The 27,742-nt window shown below is 44.5% G+C and overlaps 1 protein-coding gene across 2 annotated transcripts in view; it reads right to left on the reverse strand.

The window, feature by feature from the left end:
* MAMDC4 (MAM domain containing 4) overlaps nucleotides 1-27,742 on the reverse strand; it is a 104,171-nt gene that overhangs the window by 23,351 nt on the left and 53,078 nt on the right. For both annotated transcript variants that reach the window (XM_073599952.1, XM_073599950.1), the window contains exons 18-25: nucleotides 24,972-25,106; nucleotides 24,476-24,597; nucleotides 23,649-23,868; nucleotides 12,700-12,837; nucleotides 9,986-10,119; nucleotides 9,089-9,179; nucleotides 8,856-9,005; nucleotides 3,064-3,198 (exon numbers count right to left, since the gene is read on the reverse strand). In XM_073599952.1, coding sequence (XP_073456053.1) covers nucleotides 3,064-3,198; nucleotides 8,856-9,005; nucleotides 9,089-9,179; nucleotides 9,986-10,119; nucleotides 12,700-12,837; nucleotides 23,649-23,868; nucleotides 24,476-24,597; nucleotides 24,972-25,106 — 1,125 coding nt within the window. The remainder of the gene's footprint in view (nucleotides 1-3,063; nucleotides 3,199-8,855; nucleotides 9,006-9,088; nucleotides 9,180-9,985; nucleotides 10,120-12,699; nucleotides 12,838-23,648; nucleotides 23,869-24,475; nucleotides 24,598-24,971; nucleotides 25,107-27,742) is intronic.

Here is a 27,742-nt window from a genome sequence, read left to right on the forward strand (position 1 = left end):
GAGTATTGCAGAGTGTTGGCACTGCTGCCATCCGATCTCTCCCCTCCACTGTATAGATCAGTACACAGAGGGGAGAGAGGAACCGGCGTCATGTCATGATTCATGTCTTGTTTGTTTACAAGTGATCGCTCCGTCATTTGACGGAGCGATCACGTGGTAAACGGCCGCCGGGTGTACCAAGATGGCCGCTGCTCCGGAGCTAGGCCGAAGCCGCGGCCTTTCCTAAGGCCGAGGCAGCGGCGCGCTCCGCGGAGCGCATGTGTGCCGACCTGAACTGGTTGAAGCGTTCGGATCACGGATCGGTATCGATCTGTTGCACCCCTAATTTTGGTCCACTCTTCTTTACATATCTTCTCTAAATCCTTAAGGTTTCTTGGCGGTCTCTTGTTAACTCGAAGTTTCAGATCCCTCTATAAATTTTGTATAGGATTAAGGTCTGGAAACTGAACCAAAACATGCCTTGGCGGTATGTTTTGGGTAATTGTCATGCTGGAAGACCCATCCACGACCCATTTTCAGTGTTCTGGCTAAGGGAAAAAGATTCTCATCCAAGAGTTTACAATACATGGCCCCGTCCACTGGCTCCTTAATGCAGCAAAGTTAGCCTGTACCTTTAGCAGAGGAGCAGCCCCAAAGCATAGTGTTTTCACCTCCATGCTTCACTGTAGGGATGTTGTTCTTAGGGTCATAGTCAGCGTTTTTCTTCCTCCAAACACGGCAAGTCAAGTTATTGCCAAAGAGCTAAATTTTGGTCTCATCTGACCATAGCACTTTCTCCCAATCCTTCTCTGAATCGTTTGGATGTTCATTGGCATGACTGTACGTGTGCCTTCTTGAGGAGAGAGACTCGCTGTTTGGAGGAAGAAAAATGTTGACTATGACCCTAAGAAAACAATTCCTACGGTCAAGCATGAAGGTGGAAACATTATGCTTTGGAGCTGTTTCTCTGCTAAAGGTACAGGCCAACTTTGCCGCATTGAGGGACAATGGATGGGGCCATGTATTGTAAAATCTTGGATTAGAACCACCTTCCCTAAGCCAGAACACTGAAGATGGGTCATGGATGGGTTTTTCAGCATGACAATGACTCAAAACATACTGCCAAGCCAACAAAAGAGTGACTCAAGAAGAAGAATATTAAGGCCATGGAGTAGCCTAGCCAGTCTCTAGACCTTAATCCTATAGAAAAATGTATGGAGGGAGCTGAAATTTCGAGTTGAGAAGCGACAGCCAAGAAACCTTAAAGTGGTTGTTAACCCACTTCTTTCAAATTCTCCCACCTCTCTGTATCATAATAATAAGTGTGCCAGCTGTGAACAGTCAGCTGGCGCCAGAAGCCGCACTCATATAGGTACAGATCGGCAGATTATTTACATTACATATATTGTGGTCTAAGTACAGGAGGAAGGGTATAGCCAGGCAGGATCAGTCAGGTATTACAGGTGATACGGGAGGGGGGGGGGTTACACAGCACAAGCACTGTGCTGTATAACATGCTTTAAGGGAACAGGATCTGGTTTTTTTTTGGGGGGGGGGGGGGGGGGGTTTAACAAACACTTTAAGGATTTAGAGTAGATCTGTAAAGGAGAGTGGATCAAAACCCCTCCTGAGATGTGTGCAAACCTGGTCACTAACTACAAGAAATGTCTGTGCTTGCCAACAAAGGTTTCTCCACCATGTACTAAGTCATGTTTTGATTGGGGATCAAATACTTAATTTACTCACTGAACTGTAACTCAATTTATAACATTTGTATCATGTGTTTTTTTCTGGATTTTTAGTTGATATTCTGTCTCTATCATTTAAAATACACCTATGATACAAAATATAGACAATTGCCCATTATCAGCATCTCCCACGTCTCTACCCTTGAAATAATGACAGATGCTGTTGTTACTGCAGACAAAGGGTGGATGTTCTGCATACCTAGTGGTCCTGCTCGAGACTGGTAGGGTTCTGGTCCAGGGTTTTCAGCCTGCTCCAGACCCTCTTCCATTTAACCGTCCGCAGGGATGCAAAGTTGGCCCCATTGCATTGTCAATTCCCGGCTTATACGCGCCCCAGCTGAAGCTGTCTACCTACCTTTTTATTTCTGCCAAACGGACCATAGCCCAGGCTTGGAAGACCCCCTGCGCTGCCTTCCAAGGGGTGACCTAACGCCTGATTGCCTTGATGCTCCATGAGCAGATGTCCAGCATTGTAAACAACTCACATCCTAAATTTCTCAAGGTCTGAGAACCATGGGTTTCCTATGAGTTTCCCTCACTCCAACCGGCTTGTTTGGGCCATCTGACTGCTTCTGATGACGTGTCCGAGTTTTTTTCTCTTCCTTTTCTCTTACCGTCTCTTGACTCTGAGCTTCCATTACTTCCATTCTGTCTGGCTCTTCTTTTTTCTCGTTTATACATATGCTGTCCTCTGGGGGAGCTAAATACAGCGCTCCCAACCCACCCCAAAGATGCTGCTTGCAGGACTTTTGGTAATGTCCCGCAAGTGCACCGCCCCCAGTGTGAAAAGTCACACTGCAGTGAATGGGAGGCGGTTTTCAGGTGCTTAGCAGAGGCTATTACTAGCACTAAAGGGGTCTAAGGCTCGGTTCACACATGGGCGGCACGACTTGCAGGTCGCCTCAGCGAGGCGACCTGCAAACGACTGCCGGGGCGACTTGCGAGACGACTTCTGCATAGAAGTCTATGCAAGTCGCCCCAAGTCGCCCCCAAAGTAATACAGGAACCTTTTTCTAAGTCGGAGCGACTTGCGTCGCTCCGATTAGAACGGTTCCATGGCACAGAACGGGAGGCGACTTGTCAGGCGACTAGGTCGCCTGACAAGTCGCCCCAGTGTGAACCGAGGCTAACTGAACAGTCTGATGATAGAAGCTGATTGATTGTCATGCACAGCTGCTCCTGACAGATTCTGTCTGCTCCGGTTTTGATTAATGTCCCGCCCAGTATATTTTACTACTATGTGCAACTGGTACTTGAGTAGCATGTTAACAGCAAAAAACTGCAATCCGATGGTAGGTATACTGAAACAATGTCCTGGACATGTTGCATCACTTACGGAGATGGTCCTGGGAGTCTGTACGATACCAGAAACTAAAACAGGATCCGGTGGTAGCAGGCAGATGCTCACTGATCAGCCAGGCCGAGGTTCCCTCTGTGTGCATTGCACCAGTGTCCACAAAAGCATAGTGTCCTGTAGGAGACAATAAATGATAAACTACAGTATATTCAGATGTATCAAATTCAAATGGCAGCATGCTCCAATGAATAGGATAATCCTATAAAATGCCACACTACTTCTACTGATGGCCATGCTTAAAGTATAACTAAGCCCCTGTTCACACTGGTGCGACTTGTCATGCAATGTGTGAGTTCCAAGTCCCACCCTATTGTTGGCAATGGAATGGTTCAAATCTGTGCTGCACTGATTTGGAAAAAAGGTTCCTGCACTATTTTTTAGCAATTTCAGGTACGACTTGCATATACATCTGTGCATGAAGTCGCACAGATGTCAGGCAAGTCGCACCTGAAATTGTACTGACCTGCAGCTTTGAAATCGTACTACTTCAAGTGAAGTATCACGATTTCATAATTGCATTCAGTGTAAACCAGGGCAAAAGGCAAAACTTTTTTTTAAGTTGTGGATAGAGTGGACAGAGCTTAGAACATCTGTTTTTATTGGTGTCTGTGCCCCCGTTAGGAAGATTCACCCTCTCTATTTGCCAAGTTAACTGTTATACAAAGTGAAATAAAATTCCAAATTTCGGGTTGCCCCCAAAAAAGGAATAGGGAGGAAATCTTCCTATGGAGACACTAGTTGGTGACCCTGGTGTTTTGGCTATACGTAAAGTAAAAGGAAATATCCCTAATTGGACACAGATGGCAAAACAAAAACCTGGCAGGTGTTCTAACTCTCTCTCTTGGGCTACTTTCACACTGATCTGGTTTTCTTCTGCTTTTGCGATAAAAAAAAAAGCAACATAAAACATGATATCATGTAATCCTATGGAACTCTTTACACTGATCCGTTGCGGGTCCGCTGCCTTTAGTAAAATCCAACTTGCTGCATTTTTGGTGCGGTAAAAAAAAAAAAACGCACCAAAAATGCACCTTCCGGGTGAACTTGGATAAATCTATCCTATTTCCACTAGATCAAACTGTACTGCCGCTGATTCACTCTAACTCTCAACTGAAATTCGCTACCTCTTTTAGATATCTAATTGTTATAATTCAGTTACCACTATCCTTGTATATTGCCAATAATCTACGCCCCCTACTGCTACAACTACAGACACAAACCAAACAGTGGAAAGATCTGCCCCTGGATCTCATGGGGAGAGCCAATGTCCTTAAAATGATTTACTTAGCAAAATTACTGTATGTTATTGCTAATTCACCTTGCAAAATTCCCAAATCCATTTTTAGAAGCATTGACTCCATCTGTATTGCGTTCCTTTGGAACTAGCAGTCCCCTAGAGTGGCGCTGGAAACTCTGCGCCTCCCCTCACATTTGGCAGGTCTGGCATTCCCTAACTTCTACCTTTACTACCTAGCATCCCAGCTGGTTAACATTCATGATTGGCTCCACTCTAACTATGATAATGCCTGCACCACTACTGAGGGAGCCAAAGTTTCCTCATTTGAGATACTCCACAACATTGTCTATAGGGGATGCACACCACCTGGACCGGGCATGTCGCTAATCCAAACCTCCCTCTCCTTATTCCGAACGATAGTTGCGAAAATGTCCACTGATTCAGCCCGGGTTCACACCTATGCGAATTAGATGCGGCTTACACCGCATCTAATTCGCAGGACATTTTAAAATACATTCATATGAATGTATCTGGTTCACATATGTGCGTTGCATTCGCACTGCGCATTGCACAAAAAACGTGTGCGTTTTTTGGGCATTGCGGTGCGAATTACAAGCCTATTATCTCCTATGGGAACGCATCTGATTCGCAGATGCATTGCGTTCTGAACAAGGATTTTCTCTTTCTCCTCACTACACCTCCCCCTCCCTCCCCCTCTCCCTGCTCTCTAATCCTGAGCAAAAACGCAATGAATCCGTTGAACAGGAGATTGTTATCTCCCCAGTGAAACCTGAGCTTCAATTCGCACCGCACATGTGTGAAACCAGGCTTATGGCAGACCTCCCCCAACAGTCCCTTGTGGTTCAACCCTAACCTTAAGGAGATAGGTTCTATAGCCCCATCAGATGGACATCAAAGGGAGTGAAATACCTATGCCATCTATATTTAAATCCTTTTCTCAACTACTGACAGATTTTGACATCCCATCGACATACCTATTTTACTATTACCAACTCAAGCATGCTATACGTACTCAGTTTGGTTCTCTGCTGAGTCCTATTAAGACACCTGACCTGGAAAAACTTCTGAGAGACCCGGACCAGACAAAACTTATATCCACGTATTACTCCACTCTCAGGACAGGCACTAACCCTAGGTTTTGGAGGGCCCAAGAGAGGTGGGCCTCCTTTGATATCTCTATAACAGAAGAGGATTGGTCTGAGTTCCGTGATATGTTCAAAACCTCTGTTATCTCCTCGAGGGACAGGGTGATTCAACTAAAAATTTTCCATCATTCACACCTCACCCCTGCTAGACTGTGTAAAATGAGACTATCCCCCTTTGCTGACTGCTTCCGCAGTTGCGGACAAACTGCTGATTTTCTCCACTGCTTTTGGACTTGTCCACTGGTACATGACTTCTGGGTTGACATAGGCTCCTTCATATTTTCTGCACTGGGTTTACCAAATATAGTGCACCCTAAAAACTGTCTGCTGGGCGTACTTGGTGACCTCGCTGTCCAGCCTCAGGCTCTGAGACTACTTCGCATCCTCTATTTCTATGCGAGGAAGGCCCTCCTGCTGACGTGGAAAGGGTCAGGAGACCCCAAAGCGGAATATGTGTCTGAAACTTCTCAATGATTCCCTGCCTCTATATAAACTTACCTTCCGTAAGAGAACTAAAGCGTTCCACAAAATATGGGGCAGATCCCTGGCTAGCACACTGACCCTCTCCTCTGTATTACCATGACGGGTTCACCTTGTGAGTGTTGTATTAAACAAGAACTTCTGTTATGCCCAGGATGTTTAAAAACCGTATCGCTTACTCCTCTGTTGATGGTTATATCCACTGGTAGATGTAATATCTAGTTTATTATTGCACACTGCCTGGATTTTCATGATATGCTGGATTAGGAGCATTCTGTTATCAGTGTCGTAGTTTTTGTTTGTGCCTTTTGTTTTATGTCTGTATGTCGTAAAACTGCAATAAAAATATCTTAAAAAAAAAATGCACCTCCCCATTAAAATGCATAGAAAACGTGCTAAAAACACATAAAAAACGCACCCACGCATTTTTGATGCAGTTTTTGAGTCACATGTCCTGTGAAAAACGCATGCAGACAAACGTATATGTGTTTTTACTGCATTTTTGCTACGGATCAGTATGAAAGTGCCCTTACTCTTCTTTAGCATTTTTTTTTTAAATAAATAAATAAACGTCAGCAGCTACAAAGACACTTACCTGCTCAGGGATCCAGCGCTTTCCTCACCTGGGTCAGTTTTTTGCCGGTCTTTGGGTCCATGGCATCGGCATGTTTAATGTAGGAAGCCATCTGTGACTCCTTGTGCCTTCACAGCTGACTCTCCACTACACATGCGCAAGTCGTGTTGTGCTTTGTGAAAGGGTGAATAGACCTGCAGCCTCCTGGGACCTGATGTGTGCCAGGAGGCTGCAGGGAGGGAGGGAGAGGGGATGAACTCCCACTTGGAATGCCTAGCCGATCCTAGCGGAATGAGAAAGGGTGCCTATCAGAACTAGGTACCCGCTCCCGAAAAAAAAAAAAAAGTGAGAGAGTTTAAATGGAACTTGAAGTTCCACTTTAGGTTTAACTTTAACTAATTCTAGCATTCTGTAGCATTTTGGGGATTACTATAATTGTAAATTATATTTACATGGGGGAAATTTTTTACAGTGCCCTGAAAAAGTATTCATACCCCTTGGCATTTTCCACATTTTGTCATGTTACAACAAAAAACGTTAATGTATTTTATTGGGATTTTATGTGGTAGACCAACACAAAGTGGCACATAATTGTGAAGGGGAATGAAAATGATAAATGGTTTTCAATTTTTTTTTACAAATAAATATGTGAAAGGTGTGGTGTGCATTTGTATTCAGCCCCCCTGAGTTAATACTTTGTAGAACCACCTTTCGCTGCAATTACAGCTGCAAGTCTTTTTGGGGATGTCTCTACCAGCTTTGCACATCTAGAGAGTGAAATTTTTGCCCATTCTTCTTTGCAAAATAGCTCAAGCTCTGTCAGATTGGATGGAAAGCGTCTGTGAACAGAAATTTTCAAGTCTTGCCACAGATTCTCAACTGGGGCTATTCTAACACATCAATATGCTTTGATCTAAACCATTCCATTGTAGCGTTGGCTGTATGTTTAGGGTCGTTGTCCTGCTGGAAGGTGAACCTTCGCCCCAGAGCTTTGGATCTCTGCAGCTCCTCCAGAGTTACCATGGGCCTCTTGGCTGCTTCTCTGTTTAATGCTCTTCTTTCCCGGCCTGTCAGTTTGGGTGGACGGCCATGTCTTGGAAGGTTTGCAGTTGTGCCATACTCTTTCCATTTTCAGATGATGGATTGAACAGTTCTCCATGAGATGTTCAAAGCTTGGGATATTTTTTTTATAACCTAACTCTGCTTTAAACTTCTCCACCACTTTATCACTGACCTGTCTGTGTGTTCCTTGGCCTTCATGACGCTGTTTGTTCCCTAGGGTTCTCTAACAAACCTCGGAGGGCTTCCCAGAACAGCTGTATTTATACTGAGATTAAATTACACGCAGGTAGACTCTATTTACTAATTAGGTGACTTCTGAAGGCATTTGGTTCCATTGGATTGTAGTTAGGGGTATCAGCGTAAAGGGGGCTGAATACAAATGCACGCCACACTTTTCAGATATTTATTTGTAAAAAAATTTGAAAACCATTTATCATTTTCCTTCCACTTCACAATTATTTGCCTCTTTGTGTTGGTCTATCACATAAAATCCCAATAAAATAAATTTACGTTTTTGGTTGTAACATGACAAAAGGTGGAACATTTCAAGGGTTATGAATATAGGCATATAAGGCACTGTATGTAAACTTCTTACAATCCCACAGTATTTTAATGCCTAGAATTAACCTTACTATAGAATAGAGTTAGTCTATGGGTAGTTGATATCCAAGTGAGAAAGCCAATAATTGTGTATAGGTGAAGGTGACAAGGACCTGGCTATAGGAACTAATCAACTATGGCAAAGGCATATAATATCACACAAATAGGAAATGTTTCATGCATCTTCACCTTATAGTTTGTCTGTCAAGTCCTGCCCACTTTTCTCCAAGATACTGTGACAGATTCAGGACATCCTCTACCATGGTATTTTGTAGGGTAAGTGAACAATCTGACATTTCTGCTGACAAAAGACACACCCCGGTCCATACAAATGCCTCAGGGTGACCCTAAAGAAAACCAGCGCTAAGAGAAATCTGGGGAGTGCCATTTCTGTCTTCCTGAAAATGTTGGCTGGCCCTGCCACTAATACAGAGTTCCTGACCACGAACACTCACACAGGTTAAAAGTCAGTGAGAAGTCAGAACTGCTGATCTGCATACTTGCTTTGGGTTCATGAGTCGATTTACTGTAGTCATTGGGCCAGCATTACAACCAGGAAACTGGGAAACAAAGGTCACCAGTGTCAGCCCCTATATTTTACACAGTACAGGTTCACTACAATTGGTCTATAGAACATACAGGGTTTCCCTACCTTCCGGTGTGCCAGGACTGTGGTCTTTCTCTGGAGCCGAGATTGGTCTTTCTAGAGCTTTTCCATATGTCCAGTCCCAATCATAAGTGTCCATTAAGGGGATCCGAACGTTGGTCCAAGCACATGATCCCCATTCAAAGTCACATGACACTGCAGGAGAAAGGGGGTAAATCCACTGACTCCATAACTATAAAAGCTGTAGATTTTACTAAAACTGAGGGCTTGTTTAATACCTGCTTCATGACAACGGTGATGTCTTATGTGAATATCATCCACAGCAATATAAGAACGATCTCCACCAGCCCCCACGACTTCAAACAACAGCTGCATGGAGAAGAGAGAGAGTTAGTACCAGCAGAATAAAGGATAATGATGATAGGTAAAGCATAGTATCCCATATTAAAGTGGAGGTAAACTCCACTTTTGAACTTGTACCTACAGGTAAGCCTATAATAAGGCTTACATATAGGTACAGTGAAAATCTCCTAAACTAGTACTGTTTAAGAGATATTCACAAGGGATGCTGCCGGTGACGTCACCGGCGCATGTACTCTGAAGGGACGGCATCCCCATGAGCTCCCGCACTCATGCGCAGGAGTGACATGACCGCGGCCCCGGCTACAGCCAGAGCCCGTGAACTCGGAAGGAAGACCAGTTGAAGATGGCTGCGCGGGGGAATCTGTGATAGCGCTGCATGTAAGGAATCTGCTTTACAGGCAAGTCTGTCATAATGTGCTAGTATGTGGTGAAAACTTATACATTATAACTTAACCATGCTGGGGCACTTTATTTTTAATTTAGTGGTGATTTACTACTGTTTTAACCAATCGGATGAAACCTTTATTGTCGTCAGATCAGTAATAGATAGACGTGCTGCTATGAAGCACTGAATTTTGTACAATGAGTAAACCATGCCTGTATTGTCATCATTCCTTGTCTGCAGTTATAGTGCAGAAAAGATGAATGTAAACAGAACAGTGTTTACGTATTCTCGGCATGGTATGGAAAAAAAAGAAAGAAGTTATAAATGCAAATCTTTTTAGTATCCCTGGATATTTGCAAATAACGTAGATGTATTAAAAGCATAGTTTATCAGCATTAATATAGTCAATCCATGGTATCAGTCTTACCACCCAGGGTAGATCAGACTGGAGTGCCAGACTTTTGTGGTGCCAGCTTTCTTGATGTTTCCCACTGATAGTCAGTAACTGTCTCTTAACTTTCTTCTTTCCATTATCCTCTTCAATGTACACATTCAGTGTTCCTGTCAAAGACATAGCAGCATTTATTGCATCATGTCAGAGCAAGCCTACTGATAAAAAAAAAAAGGGGGACAGACATTTTTAAAGCGGTAGTAAAGTGTACATTAAAGAAAAAAAAACAGATCCCACAGCAGTCTTAAGCCATAATGTAATAGTATGCACTGCATACTAGTACATTATGACAAACGTACCTACAAGTTCAGCCCTCCAGCAATGCGCTCCCACCGCTCTCCCTTGTCCCGGCAGCTTCTTCGCTCGGTCTTTCTTCTGGGTTTGCAATCTTTGGCCGATTGGCTGTGCCGGGGCCATGTCACTCTTATGCATTTGTACAGGAGTCGCATCGCAGCGCTACACAGAGCGGGCCATAAATGTGGTCTGAGCTGCGCATGTGCGTCTCAGATCACATTACTTGCTGACAGGCAGGGGGGAGGTTTATGACAGAAGAGACTTCTAGGGTCTCTTCCGTTATAAAAAACCCTGCCTGTCAGAGATTTTTACAATAACTGACTTTACTACCACTTTTAGGTGTAATTTTTTATTAGGAAACAAAAACAGTTTGTTACTTTTTATAATTTTTTTGCAGAAAACTAGTTGCTATTGCATCAGTCCATTCTTTTAAGGAAAACAATGGAGAATAGCAGTTTTCTCTAGAATATAACCACAGAGAACTGAACAGCAGCGTTTCCTAGAATATAACCCAGAATATACAACTGCTCATCATATACGGTTAATTGTTTTTTTAATTTATTTTCAACCAGCCAAGAGATTCCCCTATCTCTCCAACCGGGACATTGTATTCTGACTAGGGTTACATCAATACCACTTTTTTAAGACCGAGTACAAGTATAAGAATAAGCATATTGTTTAGTCACGTAATACTTTATAAGTATATTGCAACACTATACATCACTTTATAAGTATATTGCAACACTATAATACTAAAATCAGTTAGCGCAACCACAATATACACACAGATCCTGTGCTCAAATTTATGAAATATTAATGCTGCCAGCTGACACTAATTAAGTGAAATCACAACACTTATTCATTACTCTATTTATATATTGTAGCAACAGGCTTATAGGAACAATGCTGAACATGACGGTCTAGTCTGTGGTGCTTACAGAGTACACGGACCCCTGTCTAGGCTCTAGGACAGGGGTGCTCAACCTTTGGAAGAGTGAGGGGCCACTTAAAAGATTTGGTAGCCGATCGTGGGCCACAATAAAAAATGGTTCAACATTTTAATTTTTTTATTTTGAAAATGAAGATTTTCCTCCTACAGCCGCTGAATGCCGGCAGGATGGAGAGGAGAAGAAGCCGGGTTTTTCAGCAGTTGCAGGAGGAAAATGGAGAGGATCAGTTCCTGTATATGTCGCCCCTCTTGTCCAAGTGTAAAACAGAATGACAGGGAGGCCTCCTGGAGCATGGGGCAGGGTTGCCATTGTGACCCCCTGAAGCTACATCAGTGGTTGGGGGGTGTAGTAAAAACACGTCTCAACTATAGGGTTTTAACGTGCCCCCCAAACTGCAAATGTAAATGAGCCCTTAGGCCTCATTCATACGAGGCGAACTCCGTTTCCATGGAGCCCGCCTCGGTCCGCCGGCTCAGCAGGAGATCTCTCCATTGATCTCCGCTGAGCCGGCGGATGACAGGTCCCTCTCTGCTCACTGAGCGGGGAGGGGCTTGTCAGGCGCCGCTGCTGCCTATGGAGGGATTGGATGAAAACGGACAGCATGTCCATTTTTGTCAGATCTCACCCGATCCGATCCGCCAGCGACGGATCCGGACGTAGGGCCATCCGTCTGCTTTTAGCAGATCGGACGGGGTCGGATGTTAGTGGACATGTCTCTGCTGACATCCGTCACTCCATAGGCTAACATGGAGCGCCCGTTCAGGTCCGCCGTCAAAACTGACAGGCGGACCTGACCGGTCCGATCTTGTGAAAGGGGCCTTACTGTCCTGAGCCTCCTATAAGGCTGCTTTCAGACTAATGTGCAGTGCACCTGCATCTTTCCTGGGAGTTAGCTACTCTTTCCATAGACTTCTATTATATATTGTGGGTGTGGTGCATTTTCTGAAAGCACACCAAAACTCCTGCATTAAGTTTGAGTTTGAGGGCCACGTGAGAGGGCTCGAAGGGCCATAGGATGAGCACCCCTGCTCTAGGATGTATTTTACTTAAGTCTTCAAAGCCAGGAAAGAATAGAAAATTGCAGATATGTCTTTTGGCTTTGACTCTGACTTGAACCATCTGTAAATGCTTATATAAACCGAGTCTTGGGTTGAATGAAGCCAACAAACAGGACCAAATTCAATTCCCACTACAGCCTGTATTGAAGGGCTTTGGACTTGTGTCAATGACATCAGTTTAAAGCACGTCTGAGATCTTTCAGAATTCATTGACAGGTGCACTTGTCCAACAGCTGATCACCTTTTGATTAGCCTCAAGCGGGTTTTGCATTCCCTTGCGTGGGGATGCAAAATCTGCTTAAATCGAACAAAAGCCTGTTGACACAGGCCCTATGTGTAACCCAGGAAAGTCAATGTGAGCCATCGCAGCCCCCCCATCATTACTTACCTGGCTCTTCTCCTCCTAGCTGATACCAGAAGTTCAGACAGGCTTCATCTGGTTGGGCACTGTAGCTACTAGATTTCAAAACTGCAGTCTTTTTCTGGGGCAGGGAGGAAGAGCTGGTATCAATCACCATGTAATGTCCTGAGGAAAGGAAAATAATACCAGTTACAAGAGTAAACCATAATGAAGAGGCACATTGGAGGAATGGTACATTACTTACTTTACTGTTACAGATACCAAGGATCTATTGCCAACCTAATATAGGATCTAGCGAGGGAGAAACATGACTCTGGATGCTCAGCGTACTCGTCCTCTCTGTATACTGTAAGGAACCATTCATAACGTGTCCATTCTAATAAGTGTCCTTTCCTATCCACAGCTTATCCATACTAAGGGTCGGTTCACACTACAACGACTTGGGATCCGACTTGTAAGCCCTTAAGTCGCCCCAAGTCGATTTACTTTGAGATTTGCATTATAGTCAATGAGAGTGTCTTAATTTACACTACTGAAGTCGCTCCGACTTCAGAAAAGGTTCCTGTACTACTTCAATCCGACTTCTAGGCGACCTGTACCCATAGAATTCAATGGAAGTCGCCGCCAAGTCGGATCTCCATCTATATTGAAGTGACTTTACAGGAAAAGAAATTAGTTTACCCAGGCAAACCCCTCCCTCCCAGAGAGCTGATTATTCTGTGATTGGACACAGCCAAAGTCACCTGTCCTGGAGGCGACTTGAAGTCGCGTTGTAAGCTGCTTAACCCTTTCATGACTAAGCCTATTTTTGAAATGTGGTGTTTACAAGTTAAAATACGTATTTTTTGCTAGAAAATTACTTAGAGTTCCCAAACATTATATATATATTTTTAGCAGAGAATCTAGAGAATAAAATGGCGATTGTTGCAATATTTTATATCACACGGTATTTGTGCAGCGGTGTTTTAAACGCAAATTTTTGGAAAAGGGAGACTTTCATGAATTTTAAAAAATCCAAACAGTAAAGTTACCCCAATTTTTTTGTATAATGTGAAAGATGATGTTATGCCGAGTAAATAGATACCAAACATGTCACCCTTTATAATTGCACGCACTCGTGGAATGGCGACAAACTACGGTACCTATGAATTTCCATAGGCGACGCTTTAAGTTTTTTTTATGGTTACCAGGTTTGAGTTACAGAGGAGGTCTAGGGTTAGAATTATTGCTCTCGCTCTGACGATCGCGGCGATATCTCACATGTGTGATTTGAACACCGTTTACATATGCGGGCGTGACTTCCATACGCGTTTTCTTCGCTGCGCGAGCTCGTGGGGACGGGGGCACTTTAAAAAAAATTTTTTTTGTTTAATTTATTTTGTTTTTTTTTAATACTTGTAAATCGTGTTTAAAAAAAACTTTTTTTTTTTTTTTAATTTTATTGCTGTCACAAGGAATGTAAACATCCCTTGTGACAGTAATAGGTGGTGACAGGTACTCTTTATGGAGGGATCGGGGGTCTAAAAGACCCCCGATCCCTCCTTTGCACTTCACAGTATTCAGATCGCCAAAAACGGCGATTCTGAACACTGTATATTTTTTTAAAACCGGCGCCATTGGCAGCCGAGTAAACGGGAAGTGACGTCATGACATCGCTTCCGCGTTTACATTGAGAAGGCTGGAACGAAGCCGCCCACAGCTTCGTTCCAGCCCGCCCCCAGCCGCCGAAGGCGGCCGATTGGACACTGGGCTTCTTGATCGCACGGCAGGAGGCGGCAGGAGGGGGGGGATGTCCCCACCCGCTCCTCCGGTATAACAGCCGAGCGGCTTTTAGCCGCATCGGTTGTTATATACGGTTAGCCGATCGCCGGCTCGAAACAACGGTACCAGGATGATGCCTGCAGCTGCGGGCATCATCCTGGTATAACCCCGGAAAGCCGAGTACGCAGATGTGCGTACGGTCGGCGGGAAGGGGTTAAAGTTGCGCTGAAGTCACGTTGAAGCCGAATTGAAGTCGCCTTGCAAAGTCGCGCTGAAGTCGTGTTGCCCTTGTGTGAATCGAGGCTTAGGAGCCCTGTACATGTTACAATGTTGAACCCTTCCTTTTTATATTGTTGCCACTTACGCAGCAAGGTGCAGAACCCTTACTTTCCACAACTTGACACCAAATCAATCTTCTTTTAACAGTATATATATGTTTATCGTATTATCATATACACAGTATATGTGTTGTTTACCTGGTAAAGCCTCCGTAGACATCCAAACGCCCGAAGACTGCTGCTAGCCACCGCCATCTTAGATGTGATGTCAGCAACCCCAGCAGACTCAGCGCTGTCACTCTATTGTATTGCTCTTTGCTCCTCCCCAGCAGCTACATAATGGGCTATGAAGAGTGTTAAGGGGTCGAGGAGCTGGGCCAGCAAAGAGAAAAATTATTTACTCCCAGAAGAGGAGAGAGGTATGACATGCAAGGAGGGAGAAAGTTGTGTTTGGGAACAGACTCTTCCTGGAGAAGTCATGTTTGCTAGCATGTTCAAAGGAACATTGCATACACAGTGTATACACATACACAATAAAAAGGCCTACGGAAAGGAAAAATGCTGCAAGCAAGCATAAAAAAACTTGATTTTTCCTGTGCATTTTTTTAGGTTGGTGACAGGCAGGGCTTTTTTTTTCTCAGAGAAAAAGGTGCAGAAACTCACCCACCCCCTCCTAGGTCACGCCCCCTAGAACCACCCCTTTACAGATCATAAAACCAAGTACATCAAAGAGACAGCCGCAGTCCACTCCAGTAAAGAGACAGCCACAGCGCAGTACATCAAAGAGACAGCCTAGTCCAGCCCAGTCCACCAAGAGACAGTCCAGCGAAGAGACAGCTACAGCCCAGTACAGCAAAGAGACAGCCGCTCCCAGTCCACCAAAGAGACAGCGCAGTCCAGTCCACCAAAGAGACAGCGCAGTCCAGTTCACCAAAGAGACAGCGCAGGCCAGTCCACCAAAGAGACAGGCCAGGCCAGTCCACCAAAGAGACAGCCTAGTCCACCAAAGAGACAGCCCAGTCCAGCAAAGAGACAGCCCAGTCCTGCAAAGAGACAGCCCAACCAAGTCCAGTCCACCAAAGAGACAGCCCAGTCCACCAGAGAGATAGCCCTATCCAGTCCAGCAAAGAGACAGGCCAGGCCAGTCCACCAAAGAGACAGCCACTCCCAGTCCATCAAAGAGACAGCCTAGTCCACCAAAGAGACAGCCCAGTCCAGCAAAGAGACAGCCCAACCGAGTCCAGTCCACCAAAGAGACAGCCCAGTCCACCAAAGAGACAGCCCAGTCCAGCAAAGAGACAGCCCAGCCCAGTTCACCAAAGAGACAGCCCAGCCCAGTTAAGTCCAGCAAAGAGACACAGACAGCACAGCCCCATTGTTATTTTGTTAACAACCAGAAACCTTGTTTTCACATAGTGAGGGGGACAGCCTGGCTACCAACCTACACCATCTGTGCCACAGCTCGCTTTCATAGTGAAACACAGGCTTTCGGTCAGTCTGCACGGAGAGGCATCGCGGAGTACAGATCACTTCACCTTACGCTCTCACAAGCTGCAGGCATTTGATCCCTCGGCAGCTGCCAGTGTTTGTTCATTATAGGCAGCACGCAGCAGGCTAAGTAGAGTACGCACAGCATATGGGGGGAGTGCTCTGGCAGAGGTGCCTCCACGGTTGATCCCTCCGTGGCCGCCAGTGCTTTTTTACAGGCTAGGGCAGCAGGCTATAGTACACACAGGACACGAGGAGCTCTCTGGCAGAGGTGCCGGAACTACGTTCCGGCGCGTTACTCCAGAAAAAAAGCTCTGGTGACAGGGTTGTCTTAAAACTGACCTCCAGGAAAACAACTCTGTACACTGTTATGATACAAATACAGGAAATGACCAAGTAATCATAGGTTCACACTAGATGTGGTGCGAATTCACAGCAAAATCTCTGCGGATTTGGCACTGCATCTAAATCGCATCCCGTCTGTGCGAAACAATTGTGGAGTGTATGTTAAGTTAACGACAACCCGCAATTGGTTTGCAAAATGCAGTGCGATTTGCAGAATCGGATCGCATGGGTGTGGACACAAAAAGGGTCCTGCACCAGTTTAGTGCAAATGCGGTGGGTGCACTTTGAGCCATACAAATCCAAGCCCAAATCGCACCCCAGAAACACCGCATGTAATTCGCACAGGAATCGCGGCACATTCCTGTGCGAATTACAAGCAGTGTTTGAACCGCAGCAGTGTGAACCCATCTCAAGCTCTAAACCTGGCAGTTTTTCCTTTTTGCTGCTTGTATCCTGTTGCAGAAATTTACAGGAGAAATAACAGGTGAGTAAGAAAAAATACCTCTAAAGTGAGAGGAAATCCCCTCTTGGACAGCTGTCTTTAGAACAGCTCTAATGATTAGAAGATTTCCCCTCTATTTCTGTTTTGGTGATATATATATATATATATATATATATATATATATATATATATATATATATATATATATATATATATATATATACACAGTAGCTCACAAAAGTGAGTACACCCCTCACATTTTTGTAAACATTTTATTATACCTTTTCATGTGACAACACTGAAGAAATGACACTTTGCTACAATGTAAAGTAGTGAGTGTACAGCTTGTATAACAATGTAAATTTGCTGTCCCCTCAAAATAACTCAACACACAGCCATTAATGTCTAAACCGCTCCCAACAAAAGTGAGTACACCCCTAAGTGAAAATGTCCAAATTGGGCCCAAAGTGTCAATATTTTGTGTGGCCACCATTATTTTCCAGCACTGCCTTAACCCTCATGGGCATGGAGTTCACCAGAGCTTCACGGGTTGCCACTGGAGTCCTCTTCCACTCCTTCATGACGACATCACGGGGCTGGTGGAAGTTAGAGACCTTGCGCTCCTCCACCTTCCATTTGAAGATGCCCCACAGATGCTCAATAGGGTTTAGAGACATGCTTGGCCAGTCCATCACCTTTACCCTCAGCTTCTTTAGCAAGGCAGTGATCGTCTTGGAGGTGTGTTTGGGGTCGTTATCATGTTGGAATACTGTCCTCCGGCCCAGTCTCTGAAGGGAGGGGTTAATGCTCTGTTTCAGTATGTCACAGTACATGTTGGCATTCATGGTTCCCTCAATGAACTGTAGCTCCCCAGTGCCGGCAGCCCCAGACCATGACACTCCCACCACCATGTTTGACTGTAGGCAAGACACACTTGTCTTTGAACTCCTCACCTGGTTGCCGCCACACACGCATGACACCATCTGAACCAAATAAGTTTATCTTGGTCTCATCAGACCACATGACAGGGTTCCAGTAATCCATGTCCTTAGTCTGCTTGACCTCATCAAACTGTTTGCGGGCTTTCTTGTGCATCATCTTTGGAAGAGGCTTCCTTCTGGGATGACAGCCATACAGACCAATTTGATGCCTTGTGCGGGGTATGGTCTGAGCACTGACAGGCTGACCCCCCCCCCCCTCCAACCCTTCAACCTCTGCAGCAATGCTGGCAGCACTCATATGTCTATTTCCCAAAGGCAACCTCTGGATATGACGCCAAGCACGTGCACTCAACTTCTTTGGTTGACCATGGCAAGGCTTGTTCTGAGTGGTACCTGTCCTGTTAAACCGCTGTATGGTCTTGGCCACCGTGCTGCAGCTCAGTTTCGGGGTCTTGGAAATCTTCTTATAGCCTAGGCCAGTGATGGCGAACCTTGGCACCCCAGATGTTTTTGGAACTTCATTTCCCATGATGCTAATGCACTCTGCAGTGTAGTTGAGCATCATGGGAAATGTCATTCCAAAACATCTGGGGTGCCAAGGTTCGCCATCACTGGCCTAGGCCATCTTTATGTAGAGCAACAATTATTTTATTTTTTTCAGATCCTCAGAGAGTTCTTTGCCATGAGGTGCCATGTTGAACTTCCAGTGACCAGTGTGAGAGAGTGAGAGCAATAACACCAAATTTAACACACCTGCTCCCCATTCACACCTGAGATCTTGTAACACTAACGAATCACATGACACCGAGGAGGGAAAATTACTAATTGGGCCCAATTTAGACATTTTCACTTAGGGGTGTACTCACTTTTGTTGCCAGTGGTTTAGACATTAATGGCTGTGTGTTGAGTTATTTTGAAGGGACAGCAAATTTACACTGTTAGCTGTACACTCACTACTTTACATTGTAGCAAAGTGTCATTTGTTCAGTGTTGTCACATGAAAAGATATAATAAAATATTTAGAAAGTGAGATGCTGTGTGTGTGTATATATATATATATATATATATATATATATATATATATATATATATATATTCAGGGCTTTTTTTCTCAGACAATAGGTGCAGGAACTCCCCCTTTCCACCCACCTTTCTCTGTACTTACCCACCTCCGAGCACCATTCCTTGGTTCCATCCCCTACCCACCTCCCAGTACCGCCCCTTTTAGACAATACAGAATTTTGTGTTGCTAAGTAATTTGTATGGAATTTGATATTGAAATCAAGAAAAGCAGTAAAATAGATCCCCTGCAGCCAGCAACAATAGATCCCCCTAACAGCAATGGAGCAACCCACAAACAAATTTTTCCCCAGCAACAATAGACTCCCGGCAGCATCGACAGATCTCCGCACAGCCAGCATTAATAGACTCTCCGGCAGCCATCAACAATGGACCCCTCCCCTAACAGTAGTTCTCTTTCAGCAACAACTGACCCCCCAGCAACATTAGACCCACCCCCAGCAACAATAGGTCCCCCACCACCGGTAACCCAAGATCATTGAACTTTGCCTCACAGACTAGATTTTAGGGCTTGTTCACACCAAGTGCAGAGAGGTAACACGTGTGAAATTGCACCTTTTCCTGTACCACACAAAAATGTGCTGCCTTTTGCAGTCGCATGCGGGTGCCATTATTTCCTAATGACACCCCTATGCATCTAGCAAATGCATGTAAGTTCACAGCTATTAAAAAATGCGACGTGCGTGAACCCGCAAAAAAGCGCATGCTAGGACGCACCTCATGGCGTGAACGAGCTCTCAGACTGGTGTGGCTCGGGATTGTGCGTAGTTCTAATGGGTACCTTGAATGAAAAAAGGTTAAAAAACACTGCTCCAAGCTCATACTTGATACCAATACTTGGGGAAGGGAGTTCCACATGTTCACTACTTTAACAGTAAAGTACGCCCTTTAAAACTGAACCTCTTTTCACTTAATCTCAGGTTGTGGCTCAGTGTCCTCCAAGGGACCTTGGAATAAAGCAGTTTATCACCAATACTACAGTCACCATTGATAAATGTGTATACTGTAATCCTATCACCTCCTTAGTGCCACTTCTCCTGGGTGAATATGTAATTTTTGTAGTCTATCCTCATTACTAAGGCTCTATAGCCCCATATCAATTTTGTTGTCCTTCTCTAAACTCTTTCTAGTTCAAGGATATTCTTCCTTTGGGAATAGTGATCAAAACTGCAGTGTAAACTCAAGATGAGGTTGAACCAGTGTTCTGTTAAAGGGGAGAATTATAGATGTATCTCTGGAATGCATGCCCTTTTCAATGCATGAGTATAGTCTTCTTGCTTTTCCAGCTGCAGCCTGGCATTGCAGTCTATTGCGAAGTCTGTGGTCTACAAGGCATCCCAAATCTTTTTTTTTTATTATCACAGATTCTCTCAGAGGAGCTCCTCCTAAAGAGTGGCTTGTATACATTTAATTGTATTACACTTCGTATCACACTGCCTCGTACACACGAGCGGACTTTCCAGCAGACTTGGTCCGACGGTCTTTCCGCCGGACTTTCCAGCGGACTACCTGAACGGACGGACTTGCCTACACACGACCAGACACGACCGGACTTTCCGGCAGGCTAGGTCCGCCCGTCTTTCCGACGGACTTTCGCCGGAGTTATGGCGGACTTTCAGAATGAACGGACTTGCCCACACACGAACAAGTCCGTTCATTTTGAACGTGATTCTGGTACGATGGGACTAGAAAAGGAAGTCAATCTTGCCGCTTTTATCGGGGGGGGCGTGGTCGACGACCACGCCCCCTTATGCCGTCACAGTCCCAGCATGCCCAGGGACTGTGTCGGCATAAGAGGGCGGGATCTCCGCCTATATAAGTCACATCGGAGCGCTCAAAGAGCATTCCAGCCAGAGAGATCGCCGTGTCAACATCGGAAGAAGAGAAGAAGCCAAGAAGCCAAGAAGCCCAGAAGTCCGGGCCTCCGCTGGCAAAAGAGCGGCATGAAGACAGCGGAGGAGCCGGCAGAAGAACTGGAACACCGGGAGAAGTGGCCAGAGAGAGCGGAGAAGAACCAACCAGACACCGGGAGAAGAGGAACCGGAGGGACCCTCGAAGTCGGAAGAAGACCCCAGAAGCCGGAAGAAGACCACCCCCCGGAGCTGTCTAATAAATTACTTTAAAAACCTGTGTAGTGTGTTTTATTATTGACACTTTTTCCCTAGGTAAATGGGTAGGGGTACCATGTACCCCATACTCATTCACATAGGGTGGGGGCCGGGATCTGGGGGCCCTCTTATTATAGGGGGCTCCCGGATTCCGATAAGCCCCCTGCCCGCAGACCCCGACAACCAACGGCCAGGGTTGTCGGGAAGAGGCCCTTGTCCTCATCAACATGGGGACAAGGTGCTTTGTGGTGGGGGGGGCCCCGCAGGGCGCCCTCTCCCCCAAAGCACACACCCCCCATGTTGAGGGCATGTGGCCTGGCACGGTTCAGGAGGGGGGGGGGGCGCTCACTCGTCCCCACCCCCTTTCCTGACCGACCGGGCTGCGTGCTCGGATCGGGGTCTGGTATGGATTCTAGGGGTGACCCCACGCAGTTTTTTTTCGGCGTAGGGGGATCCCTTTAAAATCCATACCAGACCTAAGGGCCTGGTATGCCCCTAACTCGCCGCAGTAGGAAAATTTGTTTTTCCTATTGCAGCGAGCGTGAGATGCAATACCCTGCCCTTGCGTCGTATCTGGTCCGTCAGACCAGCATACAGACGAACGGGCTTTCCGTCGGACCAGCATACAGAGAAACGTGCTTTCCGTCAGGAACTGAGTCCGACGGAAAAATTTAAAACATGTTTCAAATCTAGGTCCGGCGGATTTTTGGGAAAAAAAAGTCCGCCGGACCAAGTACGCCGGAAAGTCCGCTCGTGTGTATGCGGCATTAAGCTTATATTACATTACATTGAACTATTAATTCCAATCTCTATATAATTTATAAACAAGATCAACCAAATTAGTTACAAGACGGAGCCTTTGGGGCACACCACTTAGAACCTTAGGCCCGTTAGCATTTGTGCCATTTATCCCTACCATCTGGATGTGTTTCTGTAACCTGTTTTCTATCAATGTTCATACAATTTCTTCCACACCTCTAATTTGTATACTAAGAATTTATGTGGTACTGTATTGAATGCTTTAGAAAAATCCAGAAAAACTATGTCCACTGGCCTTCCTCTCTCATAGTATCATATCTTAGTTACTACCCAGTTCCTCATAGAAGGTTCACAGTAAGGATGAGCTCGGGCGTGTTCGCACACTCCACGTGCAGAGCCGCCAGGAAGTCGGCACGTTGCTGCGCTAATCACAGGCAGTGAGACATTTTCCCGATGTGCGGCTGCAGAGATCAGGAAATGTCTCACTGCCTGTGATTAGAGCAGCGCCATGCCGACTTCCTGGCGTGCTCTGCACGTGGAGTGTGCGAACACGCCAAAGCCCATCCTTAGTTGACAGGTTTTGGACAAGCACGGTCTTTCAAAAATCCATATTCGCAAGCAAATTCTTGAACGAAGTTCCTTATAACGGAGGTCCGCCCCCCCCCAAAAAAAAATACTGCAGCTGCTGGCTTTTAATAATAGGACACTTACCTGTCCTGGAGTCCAGCGATGTCAGCACTGCAGCTGATGTTTCCATCAGCTGTTGGGGGCTGCCACCGCCATTGCAGGTAAGGGAACCTGGCAGTGTAGCCTTATGGCTTCACGCTGGGAGCACTACTGTGCATGCGCAAGGCTCCGCTCCTCTCTCCTACTGGCCCAGCGACAAGAGGAGGAGGGAGCCCCGCGGTGATGTCATGGGCCACGGTGTGGACTCCCGGAAGTGGGAATAGGATACCTATCAGGTATCCTGCCCCCCCCCCCCCCAACCCCTCCCGAAAGGTGCCAATTGTGGCACCAGAGGGGGAGAGGAGACAAATGAATGGAAGTTCCACTTCTGGGTGGAACTCCGCTTCAACGTTCCCTCCAATATTTTACATAGTATCAATATCAGACTGACTGGTCTGTAGTTTTTGCTATACAACTCAACATTTTTGGAATATTGATATCACATTTGCTTAACACCAGTCAGTTGGTACTGTTGGAGAAGAAAAAACGAAGTTTGACCTGCTTTCCCTCGATTTAAGAATTCGATAAGACAGGCTACATCCAAAGAAATGCAACGCAAACAGGTCAGTTGGACTATCTAATTTTCATCTAAACTACTACAATTAAATCAATGGGGAATCCGCTAACGCATGCTTTAACCTAAGAATGGCTGGTGTCAAGGATATCTACTGTGTTAACCCTTCTCCTATGGAAGAAACCTGCATGTTTGCACAAAAATCCTTTGCAGTGAATAAACTGGTCTCCCTCTGAATTTTCTAGGTGCCTTTACAGTAAGAAACTCTTCCTATCTATGCACTACAACTCTTGCAGTAAGGAATCCTTCCTAACCACAAAGTAACTACTTTTACAATAAATAACCCTTTCTATTAATCTTTAATCTATATTAAAGAACTGTTTTATTTACACAAAGGGCTTGTGTACTTTGTATAATTTTTGTAATGCAATATTAATGTTTTAACATGCAAAGCCTCCTGCCACTTCTATACTGCATTTAACCAATGTCACCTCAACCAACCTCATGCTGTTAGAAGTATGAAAGCCCAGTCACCTGTGAAGGTCTGCAGCGTATGATCAAAGTAAGGCCCATTGTGGGATTCAGAGCGGCTGTGCTGATGTAATTTCCATGTGTAAGTTCCCTCAGAGGAGAAGCCACAGGTTCCAGCTTCAAAAGAGCAACGTGTAGGAGCAGGGCACACATTGGATGTGATAGTGATGTCATCAATGGCGATGTAACCCACAGATCCATCACGCAATGCTTCAAATATCAGCTAAGACATTGGCAAAGAGAAAATAAAGATACATTACTTAAAAATCTACCGTATTGCCAGAACTCCATCATTCCGGCTACTAACTTGTTATACTTTTCTAGGCACACCCAATGCTTACACCTGTGTTAAGCAATGAGCAAAAATTTCAGGGAATAAAAAAAAAGTTTCCTCGAATTGCAAGAAAATCCTGAATGCATCAGAAGTTTTATCCACCTGTAGGGAGATTTTTTGTTTTTGTTTGTTTGTTTCTGCAATTAAATGATTTTTATGTTAACACTTGGGCATCAAAGGGAAGCCTGTGCAGTTACTGTCTTCGTCAGAAAATATTTGTTTCCTGGCTGCTATGCTGATCCAGTGGCTTCAGTACTTTGAGGCACTGACCTGGAACAATTATGCAGGAGTTCTGTTTTTACTCTTTAATCCGCATGCTAGTTCTGGGTCAGTGACACAAAGTACTGAAACCAGAGACAGCCAGACAATTAGTATTCTTGGAAGGGTCAGCCCTATAAAAGTTACATGGAAGTACCAGATTTGGTAACCATCAGGGGCATTGTTTACATGAAGTCTATTCTCCCCATATGAATATAGCCTTCTGAAGGGTGATTACCTGATAGTTCTTGCCCGTGAGAGTGACAGAGTCTCGATGCCAGCGATTTCCATGGGTGCCAGTGCTGGTCCATATCAGCTTTTCTTCTCCTCCATCATATATACTGAATAGGTTCAAAGTGCCTGGATGGAATGCAAGAGAGAGCCTGGTGTGAATAAGAGGTATACAGGAGCAACAGTGTGATCACTTTATGATTAAAAAAATAAATAGTCATCTGGGTAGTAAAGCCATCTTGAATTCTACACATAAAAAGAACACAGCTGTCATCGCTGACCAAAATGCTATTTGACTGGCTCTCCCTGGCTTCAGTACTTCCAGAGTCACAGACCTAGAACAATTTGCATAATTGTGAACTCAGAACTCTGCCTGGATCAGTCATAATGATTATTGAAGCTTTGGAACTGCATCATGGTCATGACATTAACATTTTAAAAAAAGGCAGCCTTCATATTTCTCTTTTTTCAGGTTCCATCATAGGAGAGATTATTATTTTTACCTGTATCTGGGCCATGCAGCCGATAGTGAAATGACAAGCACTGTGACTCCTTCGGGTTTAATTGTAGATAAGATATAAGGCGTGCTTTGTTACCACGATCTCCTCGAGAATCTCCTTCCACATACATAAAACGACCTATAACACAGCAAGTGTTAACATAAAATACAGCAGTTCATTTTTCACTGTTTTCAGTGTACTCCTAAGATAATCTCATTGTCGGTGGTGCAGAATGAAAAAAGCTGCCCTCACATTGCAATACAGTTGGCAAGAATGTTTATTTCTAGTCTACAGCAAAAGTATACATCTACATCACAGAAATGTATACTGAAGTCTTTCCAAACTGCATATTGAACTCAACTGATCTCATATTATTTCTTAAAGAGGTTGTAAACCTCCCTATGTAATTTATACCTATAGGTAAGCCTATAATAAGGCTTACCTATAGGTACTGTAAATATCTCCTAAACTTGTGCCATTTAGGAGATATTTACTATATACTGTGCCGATGATGTCATCGGCTCATGCGCTCTGAAGGAACGGCCACCTGTGCCATTTCTTCAGGAGTGAGTGCCGTGACCTGCGTGGGAGTGACGTCACGTGCCTCCAGCCAGTCACACAGCCGGAGTCTGCGGCCATAGAAGGGCAAAGATGGATGCGGTCTGCAGCGGGGACAATGCGGACTTCCTTTGCAGGTAAATGTCACATAATCTGCTAGTACGCAATGCATACTAGCACATTATTGCAAAAAGAATTCCGGCAACTCGATTGCTTCTTCTTAAATCTTTATTGGGCACAGACAGCAGTGTGACATCAAAACGCTAACATGTTTCGGCAAAAGCCTTCCTCATAACATACAGATTTACAATAAATCTAGTTTATATAGGAAAAAGTATCCATTCCTCCTAAAAAGGAGGAGGTACAATCCAATTTAGAATCAATTAACAATTAAAATCATGTGAGGTTGGTAGAACCAGAGAAAAAGGGGGGAGGGAAAGAATGGAAACACGGACTGAAAACTCAAAGGGCAAACAATTGTTAACCCCTTGTGGAAACAAATTATATTAATTTAAAAACAAGTTTACATCCATTCTACTGTTCATTCCACTAGGAAATCGAGTATTCAATCTGTGTATCCACCACACCTCCCGCTGAGGTAGAGTATGGTGTGTATCCCCCCCCAACAGATCTTCTCACCTGTTCCAGACCGCAAAAAGAAAGACTCTAGATTACCACCATGGACTGTTCTAAAATGTTTTGAGTCTGGGGTGGGCAACTACATGGCAAATGTTGTTCAAGGTAGAAAAATGTAAGATAATGCATTTGGGTGGCAAAAATATGAATGCAATCTATACACTGGGGAGAAAACCTCTGGGGGAATCTAGGATGGAAAAGGACCTGGGGGTCCTAATAGATGATAGGCTCAGCAATGGCATGCAATGACAAGCTGCTGCTAACAAAGCAAACAGAATATTGGCATGCATTAAAAAGGGGATCAACTCCAGAGATAAATTGATAATTCTCCTGCTCTACAAGACTCTGGTCCGGCCGCACCTAGAGTATGCTGTCCAGTTCTGGGCACCAGTGTACTGGAAATAAAGCGAGTACAAAGAAGGGCAACAAAGATAATAAAGAGTCTGGAGGATATTAGTTATGAGGAAAGGTTGCGAGCACTGAACTTATTCTCTCTGGAGAGGAGACGCTGGAGAGGGGATATGATTTCAATATACAAATACCGTACTGGTGACCCCACAATAGGGATAAAACTTTTTTGCAGAAGGGATTTTAACAAGACACGTGGCCACTCATTAAAATTAGAAGAAAAGAGGTTTAACCTTAAACTACGTTGAGGGTTCTTTACTGTAAGAGCGGTAAGGATGTGGAATTCCATTCCACAGGCGGTGGTCTCAGCAGGGAGCATTGATAGTTTCAAAAAACTATTAGATAAGCACCTGAACGACCACAATATACAGGTATATACAATGTAATACTGACATATAATCACACACATAGGTTGGACTTGATGGACTTGTGTATTTTTTCAATCTCACCTACTATGTAACTATGTAACTGAGTCTTTTTCTAAAATACCAGCACATTATGCCTTTACTTTGCAGGAAAGGGGGAAAAAATGTTTTTTTTTTAGCAGATTTACTTCCTCTTTAAGGCCCGTACACACAATCAGAAAATCATACAAAAAATACCACATTTGAAGCGATCATATGAGAATCTGATCGTTAGTACACTGCTTTCATCCAAATTTATCTGAAGGGACATACACGAACATTTTTCTTGCACGATACCAGATCATACTATTTTTGTTTAATCAGTATAGTTTTCACACAAAATACAATACATCACATCCAAATTTTTATTCTGTCTTACGAGAATTTTAAAACTTTAGTAACCTCTTCATTTTTGATATGGAGCCTAGCAAGCAAAAAAAATCATGTGTACTAGGCTTTAGGGCGATATTATGACTCTAAAATCTCAGGCGCCTTCTGGGCACCTAGATAGAAATCTTTTTGAGATTGTGGCATAACATATTTAAAAGTGAATGAGGCTTTCTTGTTGCCAGTTTTATCTCTTCTCTCTCCCTTCTCCTTTCTCTTGCTGTCTTCCATCTCTTTATTCTTTGTGCATCCCATTACAAGAACAGTAGAGGATAAATCTAGAAATATTAGAACTTAAGAACTCACCTTGCATAGAGACCAGTTGAGAAGTCTTCCTAGAAATATCAAACCCAAGGAACCTATCTCATACAGATGCCAGCC

This window comes from Aquarana catesbeiana, linkage group LG09 (assembly GCF_042186555.1).
Source record: "Aquarana catesbeiana isolate 2022-GZ linkage group LG09, ASM4218655v1, whole genome shotgun sequence".
NCBI lineage: Eukaryota > Metazoa > Chordata > Amphibia > Anura > Ranidae > Aquarana > Aquarana catesbeiana.